General features: G+C 38.5%; 1 protein-coding gene across 2 annotated transcripts in view; it reads left to right on the top strand.

The window, feature by feature from the left end:
• The window catches only part of vcla (vinculin a), a 31,517-nt gene extending 14,568 nt beyond the window's left edge, over nt 1–16,949 (top strand). Inside the window, exons 4-21 of one of the 2 annotated variants that reach the window (XM_028475431.1) lie at nt 522–630; nt 2,576–2,698; nt 2,759–2,919; nt 5,052–5,145; nt 5,532–5,679; nt 5,900–6,053; nt 6,133–6,308; nt 7,179–7,369; nt 8,435–8,634; nt 9,659–9,787; nt 9,883–10,032; nt 10,185–10,293; nt 10,949–11,251; nt 11,344–11,468; nt 11,548–11,733; nt 12,273–12,476; nt 14,433–14,537; nt 15,494–16,949. In XM_028475431.1, the coding sequence (XP_028331232.1) occupies nt 522–630; nt 2,576–2,698; nt 2,759–2,919; nt 5,052–5,145; nt 5,532–5,679; nt 5,900–6,053; nt 6,133–6,308; nt 7,179–7,369; nt 8,435–8,634; nt 9,659–9,787; nt 9,883–10,032; nt 10,185–10,293; nt 10,949–11,251; nt 11,344–11,468; nt 11,548–11,733; nt 12,273–12,476; nt 14,433–14,537; nt 15,494–15,640 (2,814 nt within the window). In that variant the 3' untranslated portion in view covers nt 15,641–16,949. The remainder of the gene's footprint in view (nt 1–521; nt 631–2,575; nt 2,699–2,758; nt 2,920–5,051; nt 5,146–5,531; nt 5,680–5,899; nt 6,054–6,132; nt 6,309–7,178; nt 7,370–8,434; nt 8,635–9,658; nt 9,788–9,882; nt 10,033–10,184; nt 10,294–10,948; nt 11,252–11,343; nt 11,469–11,547; nt 11,734–12,272; nt 12,477–14,432; nt 14,538–15,493) is intronic. The other variant, XM_028475432.1, reaches the window with a different exon arrangement.
• Nucleotides 16,950–17,449: the final 500 nt, after the last annotated feature.

The following is a 17,449-nucleotide window of genomic DNA, read 5'->3' as shown; positions in this document are numbered from 1 at the left end:
ATATAGAATATAATTCAAAGTGCTTTACAACCAAATGTCAAATTCCTCAACTTCATTGTGCATCATTCACTTAATTCCGGATTTGAGTGCAGCTCAACATGTCCCACGTATATATAGCAAAAAGCTTTAGTAAAAGGTTATACATTAGCATCTTTCTCTGTTGTCTTTCTATTATATATGTACAGAAAATAGCTTGGTGAACAGGTCTCTGAAAGCTACAAAATGATCTCCTCCTAGACCTCAAATCCCAGAAGGGTATCATCTTTCAGGCCCATCGTTTGTGCTCTCAGGGACAAGCAGTGAAATATAGAAATGCAGGTCAGGGCTCTGCAGTGGTCAGCAGGAGTCATCGATCATGCTTATGCCAATGCAGCTCAGGGACCACTGGATACTGTGCAGAAAATCAGTGACAGGATGTGTATCTGCAGCAGCATCATCAGTTTATGTTTGGAGGCTGTATTTTATATAAAGACGAGAGAGAACTCATGTCATGTTGTCTTCTTATCATGTCCCCATCATAGGTTCGCAAAATAATCCGTGTGTGTAAAGGCATTCTGGAGTATCTGACTGTGGCGGAGGTGGTGGAGACGATGGAAGACTTGATCACATACACAAAGAATCTGGGTCCAGGTCGGTCTTGCTCTTCAGATTATCAATTTCCTGTTAAGGTGCTGCAGGCCAAGTATGCCAGAATTTGTCTTATCTCTTCCAGGGAATGAATAATAACAGGGTTCTCGCAGATTATTAAAAAGTCTTAAAAGTAAGGCCGATCAATAGGTGCCGATTTCCCTTATTTTGGGGGATTTGCCGATCTTTGCATATGAAACTGATCTTTTTCGCTGATCTTTTCTACCTCCGCAAGCGTCTTAAAGTTTGTCATAAAGTCAGCCATTGTCTCCTTCTGCTGTGAGATGACTGACAGGCCCCGCCCACCAGCTCATGTGTGCATGTGCGTGCTGCCAATTCCTGTGCTAGGATAACAATAACAGTAGTCAGGAGGTATTTCGGCAGTAGTACACAAAAAAGAGCAAAGGATCGCAATTTGTAATTCCTGTAACGTGGAAATAAGTCCTGGTGGAGCAGCAAGCAATCATTCACTATAAGAAACCGCTACACCACTGAGTGTGGATCATTTGAAGCTAGAAATCAAGCTAATGCTAAAGCTAAGCTAATGGAACAAACAGCCAGTGTAGTGTTTATGATCAGTGAAAAGAGCAAAGCGACTATGAAGAAAATGATGGAGTTCATGGCTTTGTACATGAATAAAAAGCTTCCACTAATGAACAAGTGACTGTAATAAGTGTCATTTTCCTTTGACTTATGAAAATGTTACACACGCTTTTATCTTGTAACCTGTTATTTTTAGATTGATATTTTTACATTTAAATATCCACAAAGCTGCTGTATTTGGACATTTTTTTTAATATTTGCACCACAAGGAAACTTAAAACTCAGGACACTTTATTAGTGATTTAAGATGTTTTTTTGGTTTGTCCTGTAGATTTTTATTTTATCATCTACCCAAAATCCTGTGATTTTCTTTATTTATTAAACCAAAAATACTGCTGTGCACTTTATTTTTGGCAAAGAGCTCCAAACAGCTCTGCAGTGGAACCTGTTGGACAAGTTTAATTTGTTTTTAAAATGTGAAAAATTAAAGAAGTGATGTAATTTAGTATTTTGGACAGCAATGTTCTAAACTTTTAACTTATTTTTGAGAGAATCACCTCATGGGCAGTTGAAACAACAATTTTGTATTGTTTTGTGGATATTGTTCAATGTTTTACAGTAAAATAGGATTGGAATGTTCAAGGTGTATGCTCATAAAAAAAAAAAAAAAAATAAAAAAAAAATCGGAATCGGCAAGTCAGGCTTTTAAAAAAATCGGTGATTGAGCAGACAATTGCAATCGATGTACCCCTACTTAAAATGTATTACATTTATTAATCTAAAAATAAGGCCATAATTGGCATTAAAATGTCTTAAATCAATGTTTTGAAGGTTTAAATGTTAACACATAGTAAGTATAATTTTATGATTGTAATTGGTCTCATTCCAAATTAAAAAAAAAAAAAATATATATATATATAATTTACCGTAGCATCACACTATCATGACAGCGGAACCAAGATTTTTCTTAATGGTTTTTATTTTTTGTATTTTTGGTGGTGTTTTATAGATTTCTGTCTATTCTTGTATTCATCTTGTGTGTTTTGAGTGATTTTGATTACTTTAGTCTTTCTTTGTGTATTTTACTGTCATTTTGTGTATTTTTGAGTTTACTTTGGGTGCCGCCAGTTTACCTTCGCTATATGTAATTGATGTAGCATTTTTTCCCCCATTTGTGTGAAGTTGGTCTTAAATTAAATTTCAAAAGGCATTAAAAAGTCGAATTTAATTTGAGTGAAGCTGTAGGAACCCTTAATATAGTACACTAAATGTAAGTTTCAACAACAATGTTTAAATAACTAGTAAATTAGAAACAAAATAGCTGAATTGTACCTTTTTTTCCAAGTCCTGCTGTTTTGCCTAAAGGGAGGAATCGTTTCAGTTCTGTTTTTATGTTTGGGTTCAGGAATGACAAAGATGGCAAAAATGATTGATGAGCGACAGCAGGAGCTCACACATCAGGAGCATCGTGTCATGCTGGTCAACTCCATGAACACAGTGAAAGAGCTGCTGCCCATCCTCATCTCAGGTAACCATTAAAAAAACATTTTTATCTGAAAAATGAATAATAATACTTTTTGTGGTTAAGGTATCAAGATTTTTGTGACAACCAAGACGTCTGGCAGCCAGGGTGTGGAGGAGGCCCTGAAGAACCGTAACTTCACCTTTGAAAAGATGAGCGCAGAGATTAACGAGATCATCCGAGTGCTGCAGCTCACATCCTGGGACGAGGACGCTTGGGCCAACAAGGTACGTAAAATAAATGCTAAATGTGTTACCAGGCCCTAGACTGCAATTCATTTTTTTACAGTCACAGTATATATATATATATATATATATATATATATATATAACTAGTGAAGGACTGAAGTACTCTTTGCCTCAAACAAAGCATATACATGTCTTTTTTAGCTTATATAGTGATTAAAAACATCATCACAAATAAGAATTCAGATCAACTTTTGGCATTATGACATTGAAGCTTATATACAGTAAAAAGCTAGGGCTGGGCAATATATCGAGATTCAAGATATATCAAGTTTTTTATTTTGGCAATATCAAAAATTCCGATTTTATTGCATATTTCGTATCAAAATACTTGTTTTAGGAGTTTCTGCTTTTTCTAATTATCCTCACTCACACGTGCTGTCCCTTAGAGGCGTAAAAGCTAAAAACGACACATATTGTGCAGCTGTTTGTTAATAAATATGCTTGTGTGGAATTTTGAGTTAGCAAATTTAACCCTAAATTGTCTTCGTGGTCAGACTTTATTTGAATAAAAAATATAGAGATATGAGTTTTGGTCCATATCGCCCAGCCCTATGAAATGCTATTCAATCTTCTGTCTTTGAGCTTTAGTTTTTCTTTTCCTAGCTCTGCACGTTGGTCTCGTTTCCTGCTTTTAAACTCCTCTCAGTCTCCCCTTTATTTCCCCGTGTCATTGCTGTCGTCTGCTCTGTTAGTGTCTGGTTGAATGCTTGTATTTATGTGCCTCTTCCTTTCTTTTCACCGTGTCTTTCTCCCTTCACTCCCTGTAGAAGGTAAGCCTCACCTCTGTTGCCCCTTGTGGTTTTGCAGTAAGCAGCATGTGTGACAGAGTGCACAGTTGGTGCTTTGTGGTGCCGTTGTAGTGAAACAGTGATAAAGAAAACCTTGGTTTTTATATTTTTGCTGGTGGAGTGATCGTTATCGTGTGTATTTGGTAGAAGTTGACCCGTGCAAAGATTTTGGGGGTTTATTTAACTTCACAGCATAATACTGTGTGTACTGTACGTCTCTGTGGGCATTTAACACTGGCATTAATCTGAAGAAATCGATGGCCTATTGATTGAACTGATTCAAACAATAATTATTGATTTTGATAAAGCACAAAGTATGTTTCTTAATCTCGTTTCTATTCACGTAACCCTCAACGCGTCTATTTTACCATTCTGTGCTAGTTTTTATGGAATGCGTGTTTGCATTAGATTTTAATGAAAAACAAATCACACATCTCTCCTGTACAGTAACAGCTTTACACACACACGCACACACACACACACACACACACACACACACACACACACACCTGCATGTCGAGCATGTTTGAACAGTGAAGTAACACACCCACGCGACTCTGGTGATGTCACCTCACACCTTTGTAGCTGCTGTTTTTTTTACATTTTTTTCCCACACTCATTCAGAGCTATCACTCCTCACTCTGTTATTGAAACTCACCTGTTCACTTTTATTTTTTGTTGTGAGAGCGCCATTACATGTTGGTTAAGACAATTGAAAACCAGGGGGAGGCTTGCTCTTAATTGGTTTGAGTAAAAATGAAGTTGAGCTATGTTGTTGTTATCTATAATAATGATCAAAGTGCTTGTGTGTCTATCACTGGAACTCTTTTAAACATGCTCAGCTAACTTCAGCACATTTAGCTCCTGCACACTTGCAATGAGAGAATTATTGGGTTTCTGTTGTGCACCTCTCACCTTTGGACTGTGGTTTATGGTAAATGGACTTGATTTATTTAGCGCTTTTATTTACCCCCACACTGAAGTAGTCTCAACCAATGGGAGCAATTTAGGGTTCAGTCAGTGTCTTGCCCAAGGACACTTCGACACATAGACAGGTAAAGACTGGGATCTAACCCCCAACTTTTTGCTGAGAAGACAACCCCCTCTACCACCTGAGCCATGGTATATATAAACACTTATTTAAATAGGAAATATAGCCGTTAAGGTGGTGTAGTGAGTTTCCAGTGGCAGGAGGATGTTTTCCTTACCAAATAAAATAGAACTCTACAACATGCACTTTTATTCTCCAAGGACATTGATGTGCAAAGTTTGAGCCATTTGTTTTTTTGTTTGTTTTAAATCTATTCCTTTCTGTGAAATCCAAAGGACACGGAGGCTATGAAGAGAGCTCTGGGACTCATCGATTCCAAAATGGCTCAGGCCAAGAACTGGCTGAGGGATCCAAATGCTCTACCAGGTAATGAACCTTTTCTGCTCCTCAGCAGATGCCCTGGACAGAGGGCTGCATGATTACGGCCAAAATGATGATCGCAATTATTTGGATTAATATTGTAATCACGATTATTACAAGCTTTCAACAAGAATAATGGTACATTCTGAAAAGAAAAAATACAATTTTACCCAACAATTAAAAATGTTCAGAGGGCAACGAATTGAAAAAAAGTCAGCGTATAAAGAAAAGGCTGGAACATTAAGGACTTCAGCGACTGTAGCGACTAGATTACATTCAAAAACAATGTAACGCGACTTAATCAATTCTGAGTGACCCAAAATCTTGCTTGATTTTAATTGAAGGACGAACATATTGAGTTTACTGACCTCGGTGCTGTGACTGAGTTACAGGGGATGCAGGCGAGCAGGCCATCCGGCAGATCCTTGATGAAGCTGGGAAGGTGGGTGAGCTGTGTGCAGGGAAGGAACGACGAGATATTCTGGGCACAGCCAGGACCTTGGCCCAGATGACTGACCAGGTGTCAGAAATGAGGACCAGGTACAGCAAGATAGCATGTTGTTTTCATTTCTGTCATCAGATTTTCTCTGTATTTCTCTTTAATTACTCTGCAATCTGTTACTCATCCTGAATATTGAGAAGTACCTCTAAACCTTGTCCTGGATTTCCAAATGTCAGACCTACATGTGGCCTTTAAAGGCATCATCAATGACTGTTGTTGAAGGCATCCACATGTGTTTTTTTTGTCCACTGTCTCCAGAGGTCAAGGAGCCTCCCCTGCTGCCATGCAGAAGGCACAGCAGGTCTCCCATGGGCTCGACGTGCTCACTGGCAAGGTGGGAAATGCAGCTCGTAAACTGGAAGCCATGACCAACTCCAAACAGGTTATCGCTAAAAGGATTGATGCGGCGCAGGTGAGTCAGGGCTGCTCAGGTAAAAGGTGAATCTATATCTTGGATACAAGTCTAATGGTGTTTTTTTTCTTCTTCACAGAACTGGCTGGCAGATCCCAACGGTGGCCCAGAGGGAGAAGAGAACATCAAGGCCCTGCTTACTGAAGCTAAAAAAATTGCAGACATGTGCGAGGATCCCAAAGAGAGAGATGACATTTTACGCTCTATTGGAGAGATTGCTGCCATGACTGCCAAGCTGTCGGATCTCAGAAGACAGTGAGTTATTTACTACCAACCCTAAATTACCGTAATTTACGGACTCTAAAGCACACCGTTGTAAATCCACACAAAGGCTGCATCATAACATAGACTGTGAAAAGAATGGACTGGACAAAGTCCCTGGTGGAGTGAAGCTTTTATTTTTATAGCTCCCCCTACTGACTGGCTGCAGTATAGGTCATAAGCCCCGCCTCCTCAATGATAACAGATGGGATGTTGGTCAAACTGTAAAGTTAAAATACTCGTCACTAGGGGTGGGAGCCTCTGGGTACCTCACGATATGATACAAAGCTCACGATAACGATTATCTCACGATATGACGATACTGCGATTATTGATATATTGGTTGCCTTTTACTTTATTACTTTATACACACTACCACAACATTTTTCAGTGTCGTTGCCATGTTGAGCGTGTCTGCATCATTGACAAAATGACTGATCAGAATGATTCAGTGGGACTGTGAACAATTTAATGTAATGTGGCGGAGCTCAATTTTTTGGTGGCATGAAGTTTGAAAACCGGAAAAATCTACAAATTAGCCGCAGGGTTCAAAGCATGGGAAGAAAGTTGCGGCTTATAGTTCGGAAATTACAGTAGTATTATTGGTTGAGTTAAAGCCATAGGTTGAATGGCTTCTGTTTAGGTTTTAATTATACGTTTTAATTTAGTGTGTGACACATGGTGATGTCTGCACACTAAGATGTGAACATCTGGGGTCAATAGTTCAGAATTCAGAAATACACATTTCACAAGTTTTCTGAGGTTAAACATCGCTTATTTTTTCCTTTTTTAAATGAATAAAAAAAACCCTAAAAGCATTTTTTAGATCAATGAATATAATTGATGTTTTAAAACTCCTAATAGGGGCAAAGGCGACACTCCCGAGGCCAGAGCTTTGGCTAAACAGATCGCAACCGCTCTGCAGAACCTGCAGTCCAAGACCAACAAAGCCGTGGCCAACAGCAGGCCGGCCAAGGCAGCCGTGCACTTGGAAGGCAAGATCGAACAGGCACAACGCTGGATCGACAATCCCACCATGGATGACAACGGCGTGGGTGAGTGTGGCTGCCTTATGTCTAGCAATTGCAATGTCTAGCAATTGATTAAAAATAGAATATTACTGATTAAAATCTTCTTTTTTTTTTGCATTTGTAACACTGTAATAAACTCTAGAAAAAAAATGTTTTTGGGGTCGTCGGAAAATTGTGATCACGATCCAAAAATGAGTCTCACTCACTCATTCCACATTCCAAGTCCCAGACCAAACGTAGTGGATAAGTCATGGTGTGTAGTGTGTGCAACATTCCACAGAGATTCCTCAGCCCAGATGTGTTGTTCACTAGGGCTGCAACTAACGACTATTTTAATAGTCGAGTCCTCTTTGATTATTGAAACAATTAATCAACTCATGGGATGATAAATCGTACAATTATTTGCTCTATTTTGCTAGAATCTTTTACATTTGGCTTGAAGCAGGTACGTTTTTTTTTAATTGTGTCAAAGTTGAAATGCTCCCATACTAGGGATGATATAGACTAAAAATGTATCCCAATAATTTCTGGTATTTATCACAGTAATGATAACAATTACAAAAAATATAAATAAACAATAAATAAAACTATTTATTCTAACTTAAAGTGTAAACAGGTTCCTTACAAACACACATTAAATTGAATACATCATCACTAGAATCTGATTGATTAATAACATTTACACATTAAAAAAAGCTACAATAGCTACATGTGGGTTTCCTCAAGGCACATTAAAGCCAAAAATATCTAATCATCTTTTTACTCTTTAATATAAACTTTTTAATGAAGTCATTAGCTTTAGCTCTTAGCCCAGTCTATGTTTCAGTGGGTTAGCTTAGGCGGCGTCACCGCCTTATTCGATAACAGCAATCGATAAAAATTCTGTGATGATTTTTGTCGACTAATCGTTGCACCCTTATTGTTCGTTGGTTGGTAGGTTTACATCAGAGCTGGTGGAGAACTTTGCACCACATAATAAATTAATTAAGTTTTAAGGACAAACTTTAAAGAGATTCATTGACTTTTCCTCCTATCTAGCAATGTGAAATCTGCTTGGCAGTATGGGTTAAAATCACTCTGTGCTCTCAGGCCAGGCAGCCATCCGTGGTTTGGTGGCAGAAGGTCGACGGCTGGCCAACGCTCTGCCGGGCCCCTACAGGCAGGAGCTGCTGGGTAAGTGTGAGCAGGTGGAGCAGCTCATGGCTCAGCTGGCCGACCTGGCAGCTCGAGGCGAAGGGGACTCCCCTCAGGCACGTGCTGTGGCTCACCAACTCCAGGAGGCCTTGAAAGTAAGAGACTCACACATATTACTCCTCAGTTACTTTACTCTAGTCCAGGGGTGTCCAATTCCGGTCCTCGAGGGCCACTATCCAGCATGTTTTAGATGTTTCCCTCTTCCAACACACCTGATTCAAATGATTAGGATCATTATCAGGCTTCTCCAGAGCTGGATGAGGAGTTGGTCATTTGAATCAGGTGTGTTGGAAGAGGGAAACATCTAAAACATGCTGGATAGTGGCCCTCGAGGACCGGAATTGGACACCCCTGCTCTAGTCCCTGTGACAGGACAGCACTGAGGTACTACTCCCTCTGCTGGTTGGTCTGGGTGGATAAACACTCGTTCTCTCATTTCAATGATATTTTTCTCATCCATTTGAATGCAGTGGGAGTGCAGACTGGTGTGATTGACAGTGAAGTGTCAGCACGTTAGATGTGAATATATGGAAACACTTTACTTGAAGTTTCTCTCTGATATAAAGTGGCAGAGCTTCCACAACTTTGGACCCACAACTGCAAAAGCTTGGTCGCTTCTGAGCTTTTCTCTGCCATCTGGCACCCTTAGCAGTCGCTGGTCAGCTGATCTAAGGGCCCGAGCAGGGACATAGGGGTGAAGAGGGTCTGCCAGGCATTTCGGTACAAGGACATGCAATGATTTAAAAACAAATAAAAGGAGTTTAAAATCAAACCTGAAATGAACTAGCAGCCAGTGCTCAAATGTCCTTGTGCCAGTTAAAAGTATATAATGTCAGCCTTATGTATAAAACTTCAAGTAAAGTGTCACTGAATATATTTTGCACCAAATGTCCATCAAACGTACTCGTACTCGATCTTTTGACGATAAGTGCTTTTATAATCAATATTGACGATTGAATATATACTTAATGTATGGGTGTGAATGTGTACCAAATGCAGTTGCATTAAAAACTCAAATGTGATTAAAAGTTTTTGATCATTTGTTTGTTTTGTTGGGAAAATGAACTGTTCCGTTACATATTTGCTGAAAGACTCAACCTCTGTTTGTCCTCCAATCAGGATTTGAAAGGAAAAATGCAAGAAGCGATGACTCAGGAAGTGTCCGATATCTTCAGCGACACCACCACCCCCATCAAGTTACTGGCAGTGGCTGCCACTGCCCCACTTGACGCCCCCAACAGAGATGAGGCGAGTCGCATCCTCTCCTTCCTCTGCGTGTGGCCTCTGCTTTTCTCTCCAGCAAATCCTAGAGGATGGTAATAGTTTTATTTCATCTTGTGCAGGTCTTTGAGGATAGAGCTGCCAATTTCGAGAACCACGCCAATAAGCTTGGCACCACGGCAGAGAAAGCTGCCGCTGTTGGCACCGCTAACAAGAGCACGGTGGAGGGAATCCAGGCCGCCGTCAAGTCAACAAGAGACTTAACGCCACAAGTATGTCACGGTTGTGTGTTTGCGTTTGTGCTTTTGTCTCTGGCTGCCACGCTGCTTCACCATCGGAGAAGCTTGAATGTTTCTCGTCGGTTGCGCCAAGTGTTTAGCACCTCATTAATGAGAATGAATCACCTTTTTTTGGGGATGCTTAGGTTGTATCTGCTGCTCGTATTCTGCTGAGGAATCCTGGCAACCAGGCTGCATATGAACATTTTGAAACCATGAAGAATCAATGGATTGATAATGTGGAGAAAATGACAGGTGAGGTTTCCTAACGGGTCTGATCACAAGGGAACTCTAGCCCAGGTTCCAAAAGTGGGGTACGCCAATTGTCATAGGGGGTACATGAATAAAACATTTAAATGGAAACTAGAATATACTGTAAATGGACCAGCAGTCAGGAGCCTCCATGCATTGCCACAAATGACACATTAGCTAACTGCCATGGTTACAGATTATGATTTTTTACATTTTTATTATTATATATTGTTCCTCAAAAGGATAGCTAAAATTCAGAGACAAATTTCACTGTATGTGACATTACGTCAGTGGTTCCCAACCTTTTTGGGACGTTATATTTTTATACTGCATTTAATTTGAACTAGATTTATGTTTCAGAAAGTGAAAGTATATAATAGTTGTTTAAGATTGTTTTGTGTGTGGTGTTATAACTGGAAAAATAATTAAAACATTTTAAAAATGTATTTTTACATTTTTAATTGATTTCAGGGGACCTCATTTGAATTCCATTTGACCGCAAATGGGGCCACGACCCCAAAGTTGAAAAACGCAGCATTAAATTGTTATGTTTTTTAAGTGTGCAGTGGTAGGGTGTACATGGCTTCATGTTAAATTCAGTCTGGGGGGACTGTGGATTGTTTGGGTGTACTATAACGTCTGTTGTTCTCATGGTTAGGTTTGGTGGACGAGGCCATCGATACTAAATCTCTACTGGATGCCTCTGAGGAAGCCATAAAGAAGGACCTGGACAAATGCCGCGTGGCAATGACCAATCACCAGCCCCAGATGCTTGTAGCCGGCGCTACGAGCATTGCTCGCAGAGCAAATCGAATTCTCCTGGTAGCAAAACGAGAGGTGGAGAACTCTGAAGATCCCAGATTCAGGGAAGTAGTGAAGGCTGCGTCAGATGAGCTGAGTCAAACTATTTCTCCCATGGTGATGGGTGCCAAGGCCGTAGCAGGAAATATCCAAGATCCAAGTAAGTCAATGTTGATGGCTTTTAAAGGACCTGCTTTTATGTCTTAATGAGGCTAATGCTGGTTTTATATGTGCTTTTGTTTTTATTACCAGGCCTTCAGAAAGGATTCCTGGACTCAGGCTATAAGATTCTCAGTGCTGTGGCAAAGGTCAGGGAGGCGTTCCAGCCTCAGGAGCCAGACTTTCCACCACCTCCTCCTGAATTGGATCAGCTCAATGTAAGTCCTGGAATAAACTCACTTTAGTGTTTATATGTATATAGTATTTATACTGGATGTGTCATCTTTATCTATCTAGCTTAATGACGAGGCAGCACCTCCCAAACCTCCTCTGCCTGAGGGCGAGGTGCCTCCCCCCAGGCCTCCACCTCCAGAGGAGAAAGATGAGGAGTTCCCCGAGCAGAAGGCTGGTGACATGGTCAACGAGCCCATGATGGTGGCGGCCAGGCAGCTTCACGACGAAGCTCGCAAATGGTCAAGCAAAGTAAGTCAGAAAAAGACTGAAAACGATTCCATTAGCTTTCTGTTATTAAACCATATTTATTTATTTATTTGTGACAAGAGACAATGCACATTAATGAACATGAATATGTAAATGTGACAGATTGTAGCCACAGGCTAGTTTCCATCTTTAGTTGTTCTGTACAACAGAAATTTCAGTTCAAAACAGGACAACTCCAAAATCAGACAGCATGGACAGTACAATAAAATACAAACACTAAAATATAATGACATAGAGCTGAGGACAGACCAGAAATAAAGTGACCATTGCAGCTAAAGTGCATAAGGCAGATGATGCAGAATTAGACGTAATAATAATAATAATAATAATAATAATAATAATAAAAAGTTGCTTAAACATTGTACAGAAACTCTGATAAGATATTTTAATAAATTACCTTAGGTAAGCATTTGTCCTATTTATCGTAATACATATTATATTTATCGATATTTACTTGCTACAATAGGTTTTAACTGGTGCCAACCTTAATGTGAGGGAACCTGTTTTCTTTGTTCTTTCAGGGTAATGACATCATCGGTGCTGCCAAACGCATGGCGCTGCTCATGGCAGAAATGTCCCGTTTGGTGCGTGGAGGCAGCGGTAACAAACGCGCTCTCATCCAATGTGCCAAGGACATCGCCAAGGCTTCCGATGAAGTCACACGGCTCGCGAAGGAAGTGGCCAAGCAGTGCACTGACAAACGCATCCGGACCAACCTGCTGCAGGTCAGCACAGTCACACGGATTATTGTTTGTGTTGATTCACGACATTCATTTTCACCAATTTTTAGCCTCGTTCACATTGACGTCGTTTGCATCTGTAACTAAAATGGAGTCAATCGCTGCACATTTACACATGTTTGTGTTTTTTATTTTTAGGAAATAACATGAAATTCCAGTCTTGAAAAGTCATGGATGAATGTATTTGTTTTGGAAATATAGCTTTTTTTTTAATGTTTAAAATATATTAAACCCCAAAGATGTTTAAGCATTATCTCAAAGTGAAAGTGCTGCAAACCGGGAGCATCATTATGCGGGAATCACAAGATCTCACATTTCAGTGAATTAATCTTAGAATTAAACACGGTAACATGACATTGCAGCACTTAATTAATTAGACCCTCCAGGAATTTACGATGTGGCGATCGCAGCTATTGATGTGCAAATTCTGCACGGCCCTGCAATTCTGTCTAATCATCGCAACATTTCCGCATATTTAACCAATCTGACTAAAGATGTCGATCTGTCCACTTTATGTACGCCACAACAACTTTCACACCCAGCAGCCACCGTGAGTGCCCGTTCGACCAGAATCACCATTTAGTCTGGTGACAGACTGTGTCACAACAGCCAAACTGTCTCTTTTGAGCAAAATAGTGACGAACGTGTCTCACAAACGCTAGTGTTTAATGATCTCCTGCTGCTCTAGAAGGACTTTTAAAGAACATAACCTGATTAAACCTCTACTATTATATATGATCTATGATAGAGCTTCATTACAGGTACGTATGAAACAGCAGCAGTGGTAAATATTATTGGCGTTTGCGCCCCCTGGTGGTATCTCCACACACACATTTACAAATTGAGAGACTTCTGCAGGAAAAGTCATGAGTGCTTTGATGAGATTCTGACAGGAAAATAATTTTTTTTTAATTTTAGGATTTTTTTGTTTTTGTTTCAAAAACTTAAACTGACTCTCCGTTTAATATTCTCTGCACTGGAAACCTTGAAAATGTGATGGAAATAATCCATATCTTGGTAAATTATTGTGATTCTGAATTTGGTGAAATATTTTGGAAAAGTTCTGAAAAATCACTGTGAAAAAAGTGTTTGAACTGTTGTAATGTTTTTACTCATTTACTATCAATACAATGAGAAACTATTAATGACCATAGTTGCCTTTATATCGTTGGAGTTTCTGATATCTATGAAAGTTACTCATTCTTTGTTTGAGCAATAACAATTTGAAAGATGTTATATTGGCCCAGTTTTTGGTACAGATGTTCATTGTATCAATAGGAACACGACAAAATATGATCTGGAAAAAAAAAATATTGATACCATTATATTATGAACCACCCTAGTGTTGAGGTACCAGGGTTCTCACGGATCCTTAAAAAGTCTTAAAAATAAGGCCTTAATTGTCATTAAAATGTCTTAAATCAATGTGTAAAAAGTCCTAAATTTGAACTTATAAGTATGATTTTAGGATTGTAATTAGTCTCACATTTCAAAATAAATAGTAACCTTTTCTTTTTTTCTATGTATAAATAACAAATTTAATTGAAAGATTTTTGTTAATGGTTTTTATTTTTTGGATTTTTGTTGTTTTTATAGATTTCTGCTATTTTTTTAGTCATCTTGTGTTTTTGGAGTGATTCGGATTATTTTAGTCTGTTTTATTGTGTATTTTACAGTCATTTTGTGTATTTTTGTGTGTTTATTTTGGGTGGACACAGGTTCCACATCTGCACTAGACACTGGAAAACAAATGACTCTAACCATACTGTATGTAATTAATGTGGCGGTTTAACCCCCCCCCCCAATTATGTTTACTGTGAAGTTGGTTTTAAATTCAGTTTCAAATGTCAATAAAAAGTCTTGAATTTAATTTGACTAAAGCTGTAGGAACCCTGGGTACATTTACTTATGTTTTAAAACACATTTTAAACTCTGTCTTAGGTGTGTGAGCGCATTCCCACCATTAGCACGCAGCTGAAAATCCTCTCCACTGTTAAAGCCACCATGTTGGGTCGTACCAACATCAGTGAGGAGGAGTCGGAGCAGGTAAGCTGCATCTTCAAACATCCATCAACTAACAATTCTCCAGTGTTTTTAATCTGCGTACCCTTTATTCTTTGGTAAGTCTGTTAGAAAATCTAATCAAAATAACAAATAAATGAGGTAGTTATTTTGTTTTACAAATTTAAAACCAAAAGAGAAATACAGAAACATCAAAAATTAGACAAGCAGCGTTTTTCTGTTGTATTTTTTTAACTTGTTCTGTTTGTGAGATATTTGGATATTTACGGAGAAATTAGAGTGAGAACTAAAGTCCACTGCACCAGGTTTCCCTCAGCAGGTCCTGGACCAGGTCTACGCACACAATAGGACTGTTTAGAATTTATTTCAGCTGTTTTCTGGTCCTGCTCATGTTTTTATTCAGTCTGTGGATGTTTTAGTAAAAAGCTGCTCACGCTGTAGTTTTGTTTGATGGTGTTATGGTCCAAATCGTATCCAGATAAACTGGTGACTGACTATCGACTGTGAGGAACAATAGACGTTAGAACTTCTACCATTTGACACATTTGCAAAAAGACTTATATTATATATAAATACCGTTGGTCGCTAACGGCAGCCGTCAACACACACAAAGGTTGATCACAAGAAAAGAGGAGCACCAGTAGATTCATTACACCACATATGTGCATGTTTTACGTAATATCCTTTTTCTTGTTTTGATTTATTTATGTATTAATAACGTTTCAATTCACCAGTTCATCAGTAATGTGACTTATTGCTCCTAGTAGTAATAAAGTCCGCCCCCCTATGTGGTGAATTTAATTTAAAAAAAAAAAAATCGTTTTTTTTTTTTTTTTTTTTTTTTTTGTTTAGGTTTTAAGTCAGTAAAACTAAAATAACCACACCGTATATTTGTTATTTTGATTTGGTTTTAAAACGAAATCACCAAAGAACGAAGGGCGCACTGATTGTTTTTCATCAATGTCTCTGTTTTTCCGTAGGCCACTGAGATGTTGGTCCACAACGCTCAGAACCTGATGCAGTCTGTGAAGGAGACGGTCCGAGAGGCCGAGGCAGCTTCCATTAAGATCCGAACGGATGCAGGTTTCACCCTCCACTGGGTCAGAAAGACCCCGTGGTACCAGTAAGAGAGCGTTTCACGCTGTCCTGGAGAACATCCAATGGACACATTTCTCCTTTATCAGACCTTTGCTATCAGTTGTCTCTCGTTCTATTTCAGGCAACAATTCTCTATTTTAGTCCCATGTCTGTAATAGTAGCTGCTCTCAGAAAATGGAAGCAATGGGACTGCCAGTGCAGGTTAAGGTTGGAAATATTACTGGGAAAAATATCATGTTTTTTCCCTTTAAAGTGTGTAAAATATGTTTTTGAAAAATCCCTGGATTATTTATGTAAATGATCAGAGTTAAGTATTTTCCTTAAAGTGTTTTAACCTCTTTCTCCTGTCTTTGCCAGGACAAGCACACGAGCTTAAGCTGTCGTTACAAGTACAATCTTTTTTTAACCTGCAATATAAACACATCAGTAATATGTTTGTTTATTTTACACTATTCTGTTTGGCCCCTTCTTTATTTTTCCTATTGTTCAGTGCTCTGCCAAAGATGTTTCATCATCATCACTGAAAGTATTGGATTTTAAACAATACAAATTGCGTTAAAGACCAGTTTATATTAAAAAAGAAAAGACAAAGGCATATTGTGTTAATGACAGATAAAGCCTTCAAAACGCGGCATAAAGTAGGTTTATATTTTTACACGTTGCATTGAGATTATACTCAAAATAAAGCTTCATAATAGACCACAAACCATCCAAAATTTAGGAAAAAAATTGCATTAATTTTCCAAAAAAGCTAATACAGCTAAGACTTTGATGAATACACTTGTCTTGCCTGCTGTTTATTATTATTATTATTATTATTATTTTAGACAACACTGCACACTGTTAGTTTGGTCTTTTTCTTTTGTCTTCGTCCATTGACGATTAATTGCACACTTGACCTAAATAGCCAGGGGCGGATCAATGACATAAAGCACATACATTTGCCTCAAGACACTAATATAAAAAAAAAGACTAAATAACCATGTTAGTGTAGCAACTTAAAGACAAACTTTACGATATATGAGGACATGGAGGGATTTACAAACTGCGGTGCCTTGTGAATTCATCTTTATTTGGGAATCGATGCCGTTTTCACCGAAATATATTTTCTATCATTTTTACAAGATGTCATAGCGTTTGACTTTGTTGATGTACATGATTGTTGAAGTTACACTCATTTCCAAATGTTAAAGTAGATCATCTTCTATGCAAATCCCTGAAGAATTTTTTTAAGACCTTAAAATTATTCAACACAACTTTGGGTAATTGTGGGTCTGAATATCATTTTGCTTAGTCATTGTTCACCATTTTGTAATAAAGCATTTTATAGCACTTGAACCTGTGTTTGCTCGATATTTTGTTTTATTGCCATGTTTATTGTTTTAAAAGCCCTGATAAGCATTGCTCATGTTTTCACCAAGAGTTACGTGTGTGTCTCATAATACGTAATAAACTAAAGTTTGTTCAGAGCGAAAAACAGAGATCGAAGCAATAACGTGCACTGCGGGGCATCAACACACACATTTGGGGTTTAAAAGTCATATTTTTAAAAGTATTATCATTAAATACCCACAAATAATGACTTTATTATGAATGCTTATGAATTTATAGTTAATAAATGTTTCTTCTCATGTAATGCAGCTTATTTTAATATTGCTATTTGTTTAATTATTTAACTGTAGCCCATTAACTCAGACATAGGCAAATGGTGGTCCGGGGACCATATGTGACCCTTTGTCTAACTTTGTGCAGCCCCCAAAAGCAAACACCAAATGACAGAAAATTGGAAAAATACATTAAAAAAAAAATGGAAAAATACACAAAATGACTGCAAAAAC

The sequence above is a fragment of the Gouania willdenowi genome, chromosome 19, assembly GCF_900634775.1.
Source record: "Gouania willdenowi chromosome 19, fGouWil2.1, whole genome shotgun sequence".
Lineage (NCBI taxonomy): Eukaryota > Metazoa > Chordata > Actinopteri > Blenniiformes > Gobiesocidae > Gouania > Gouania willdenowi.
Note: the sequence above shows the minus strand (reverse complement) of the source record. Positions and strands in the feature narration are given on the sequence as shown.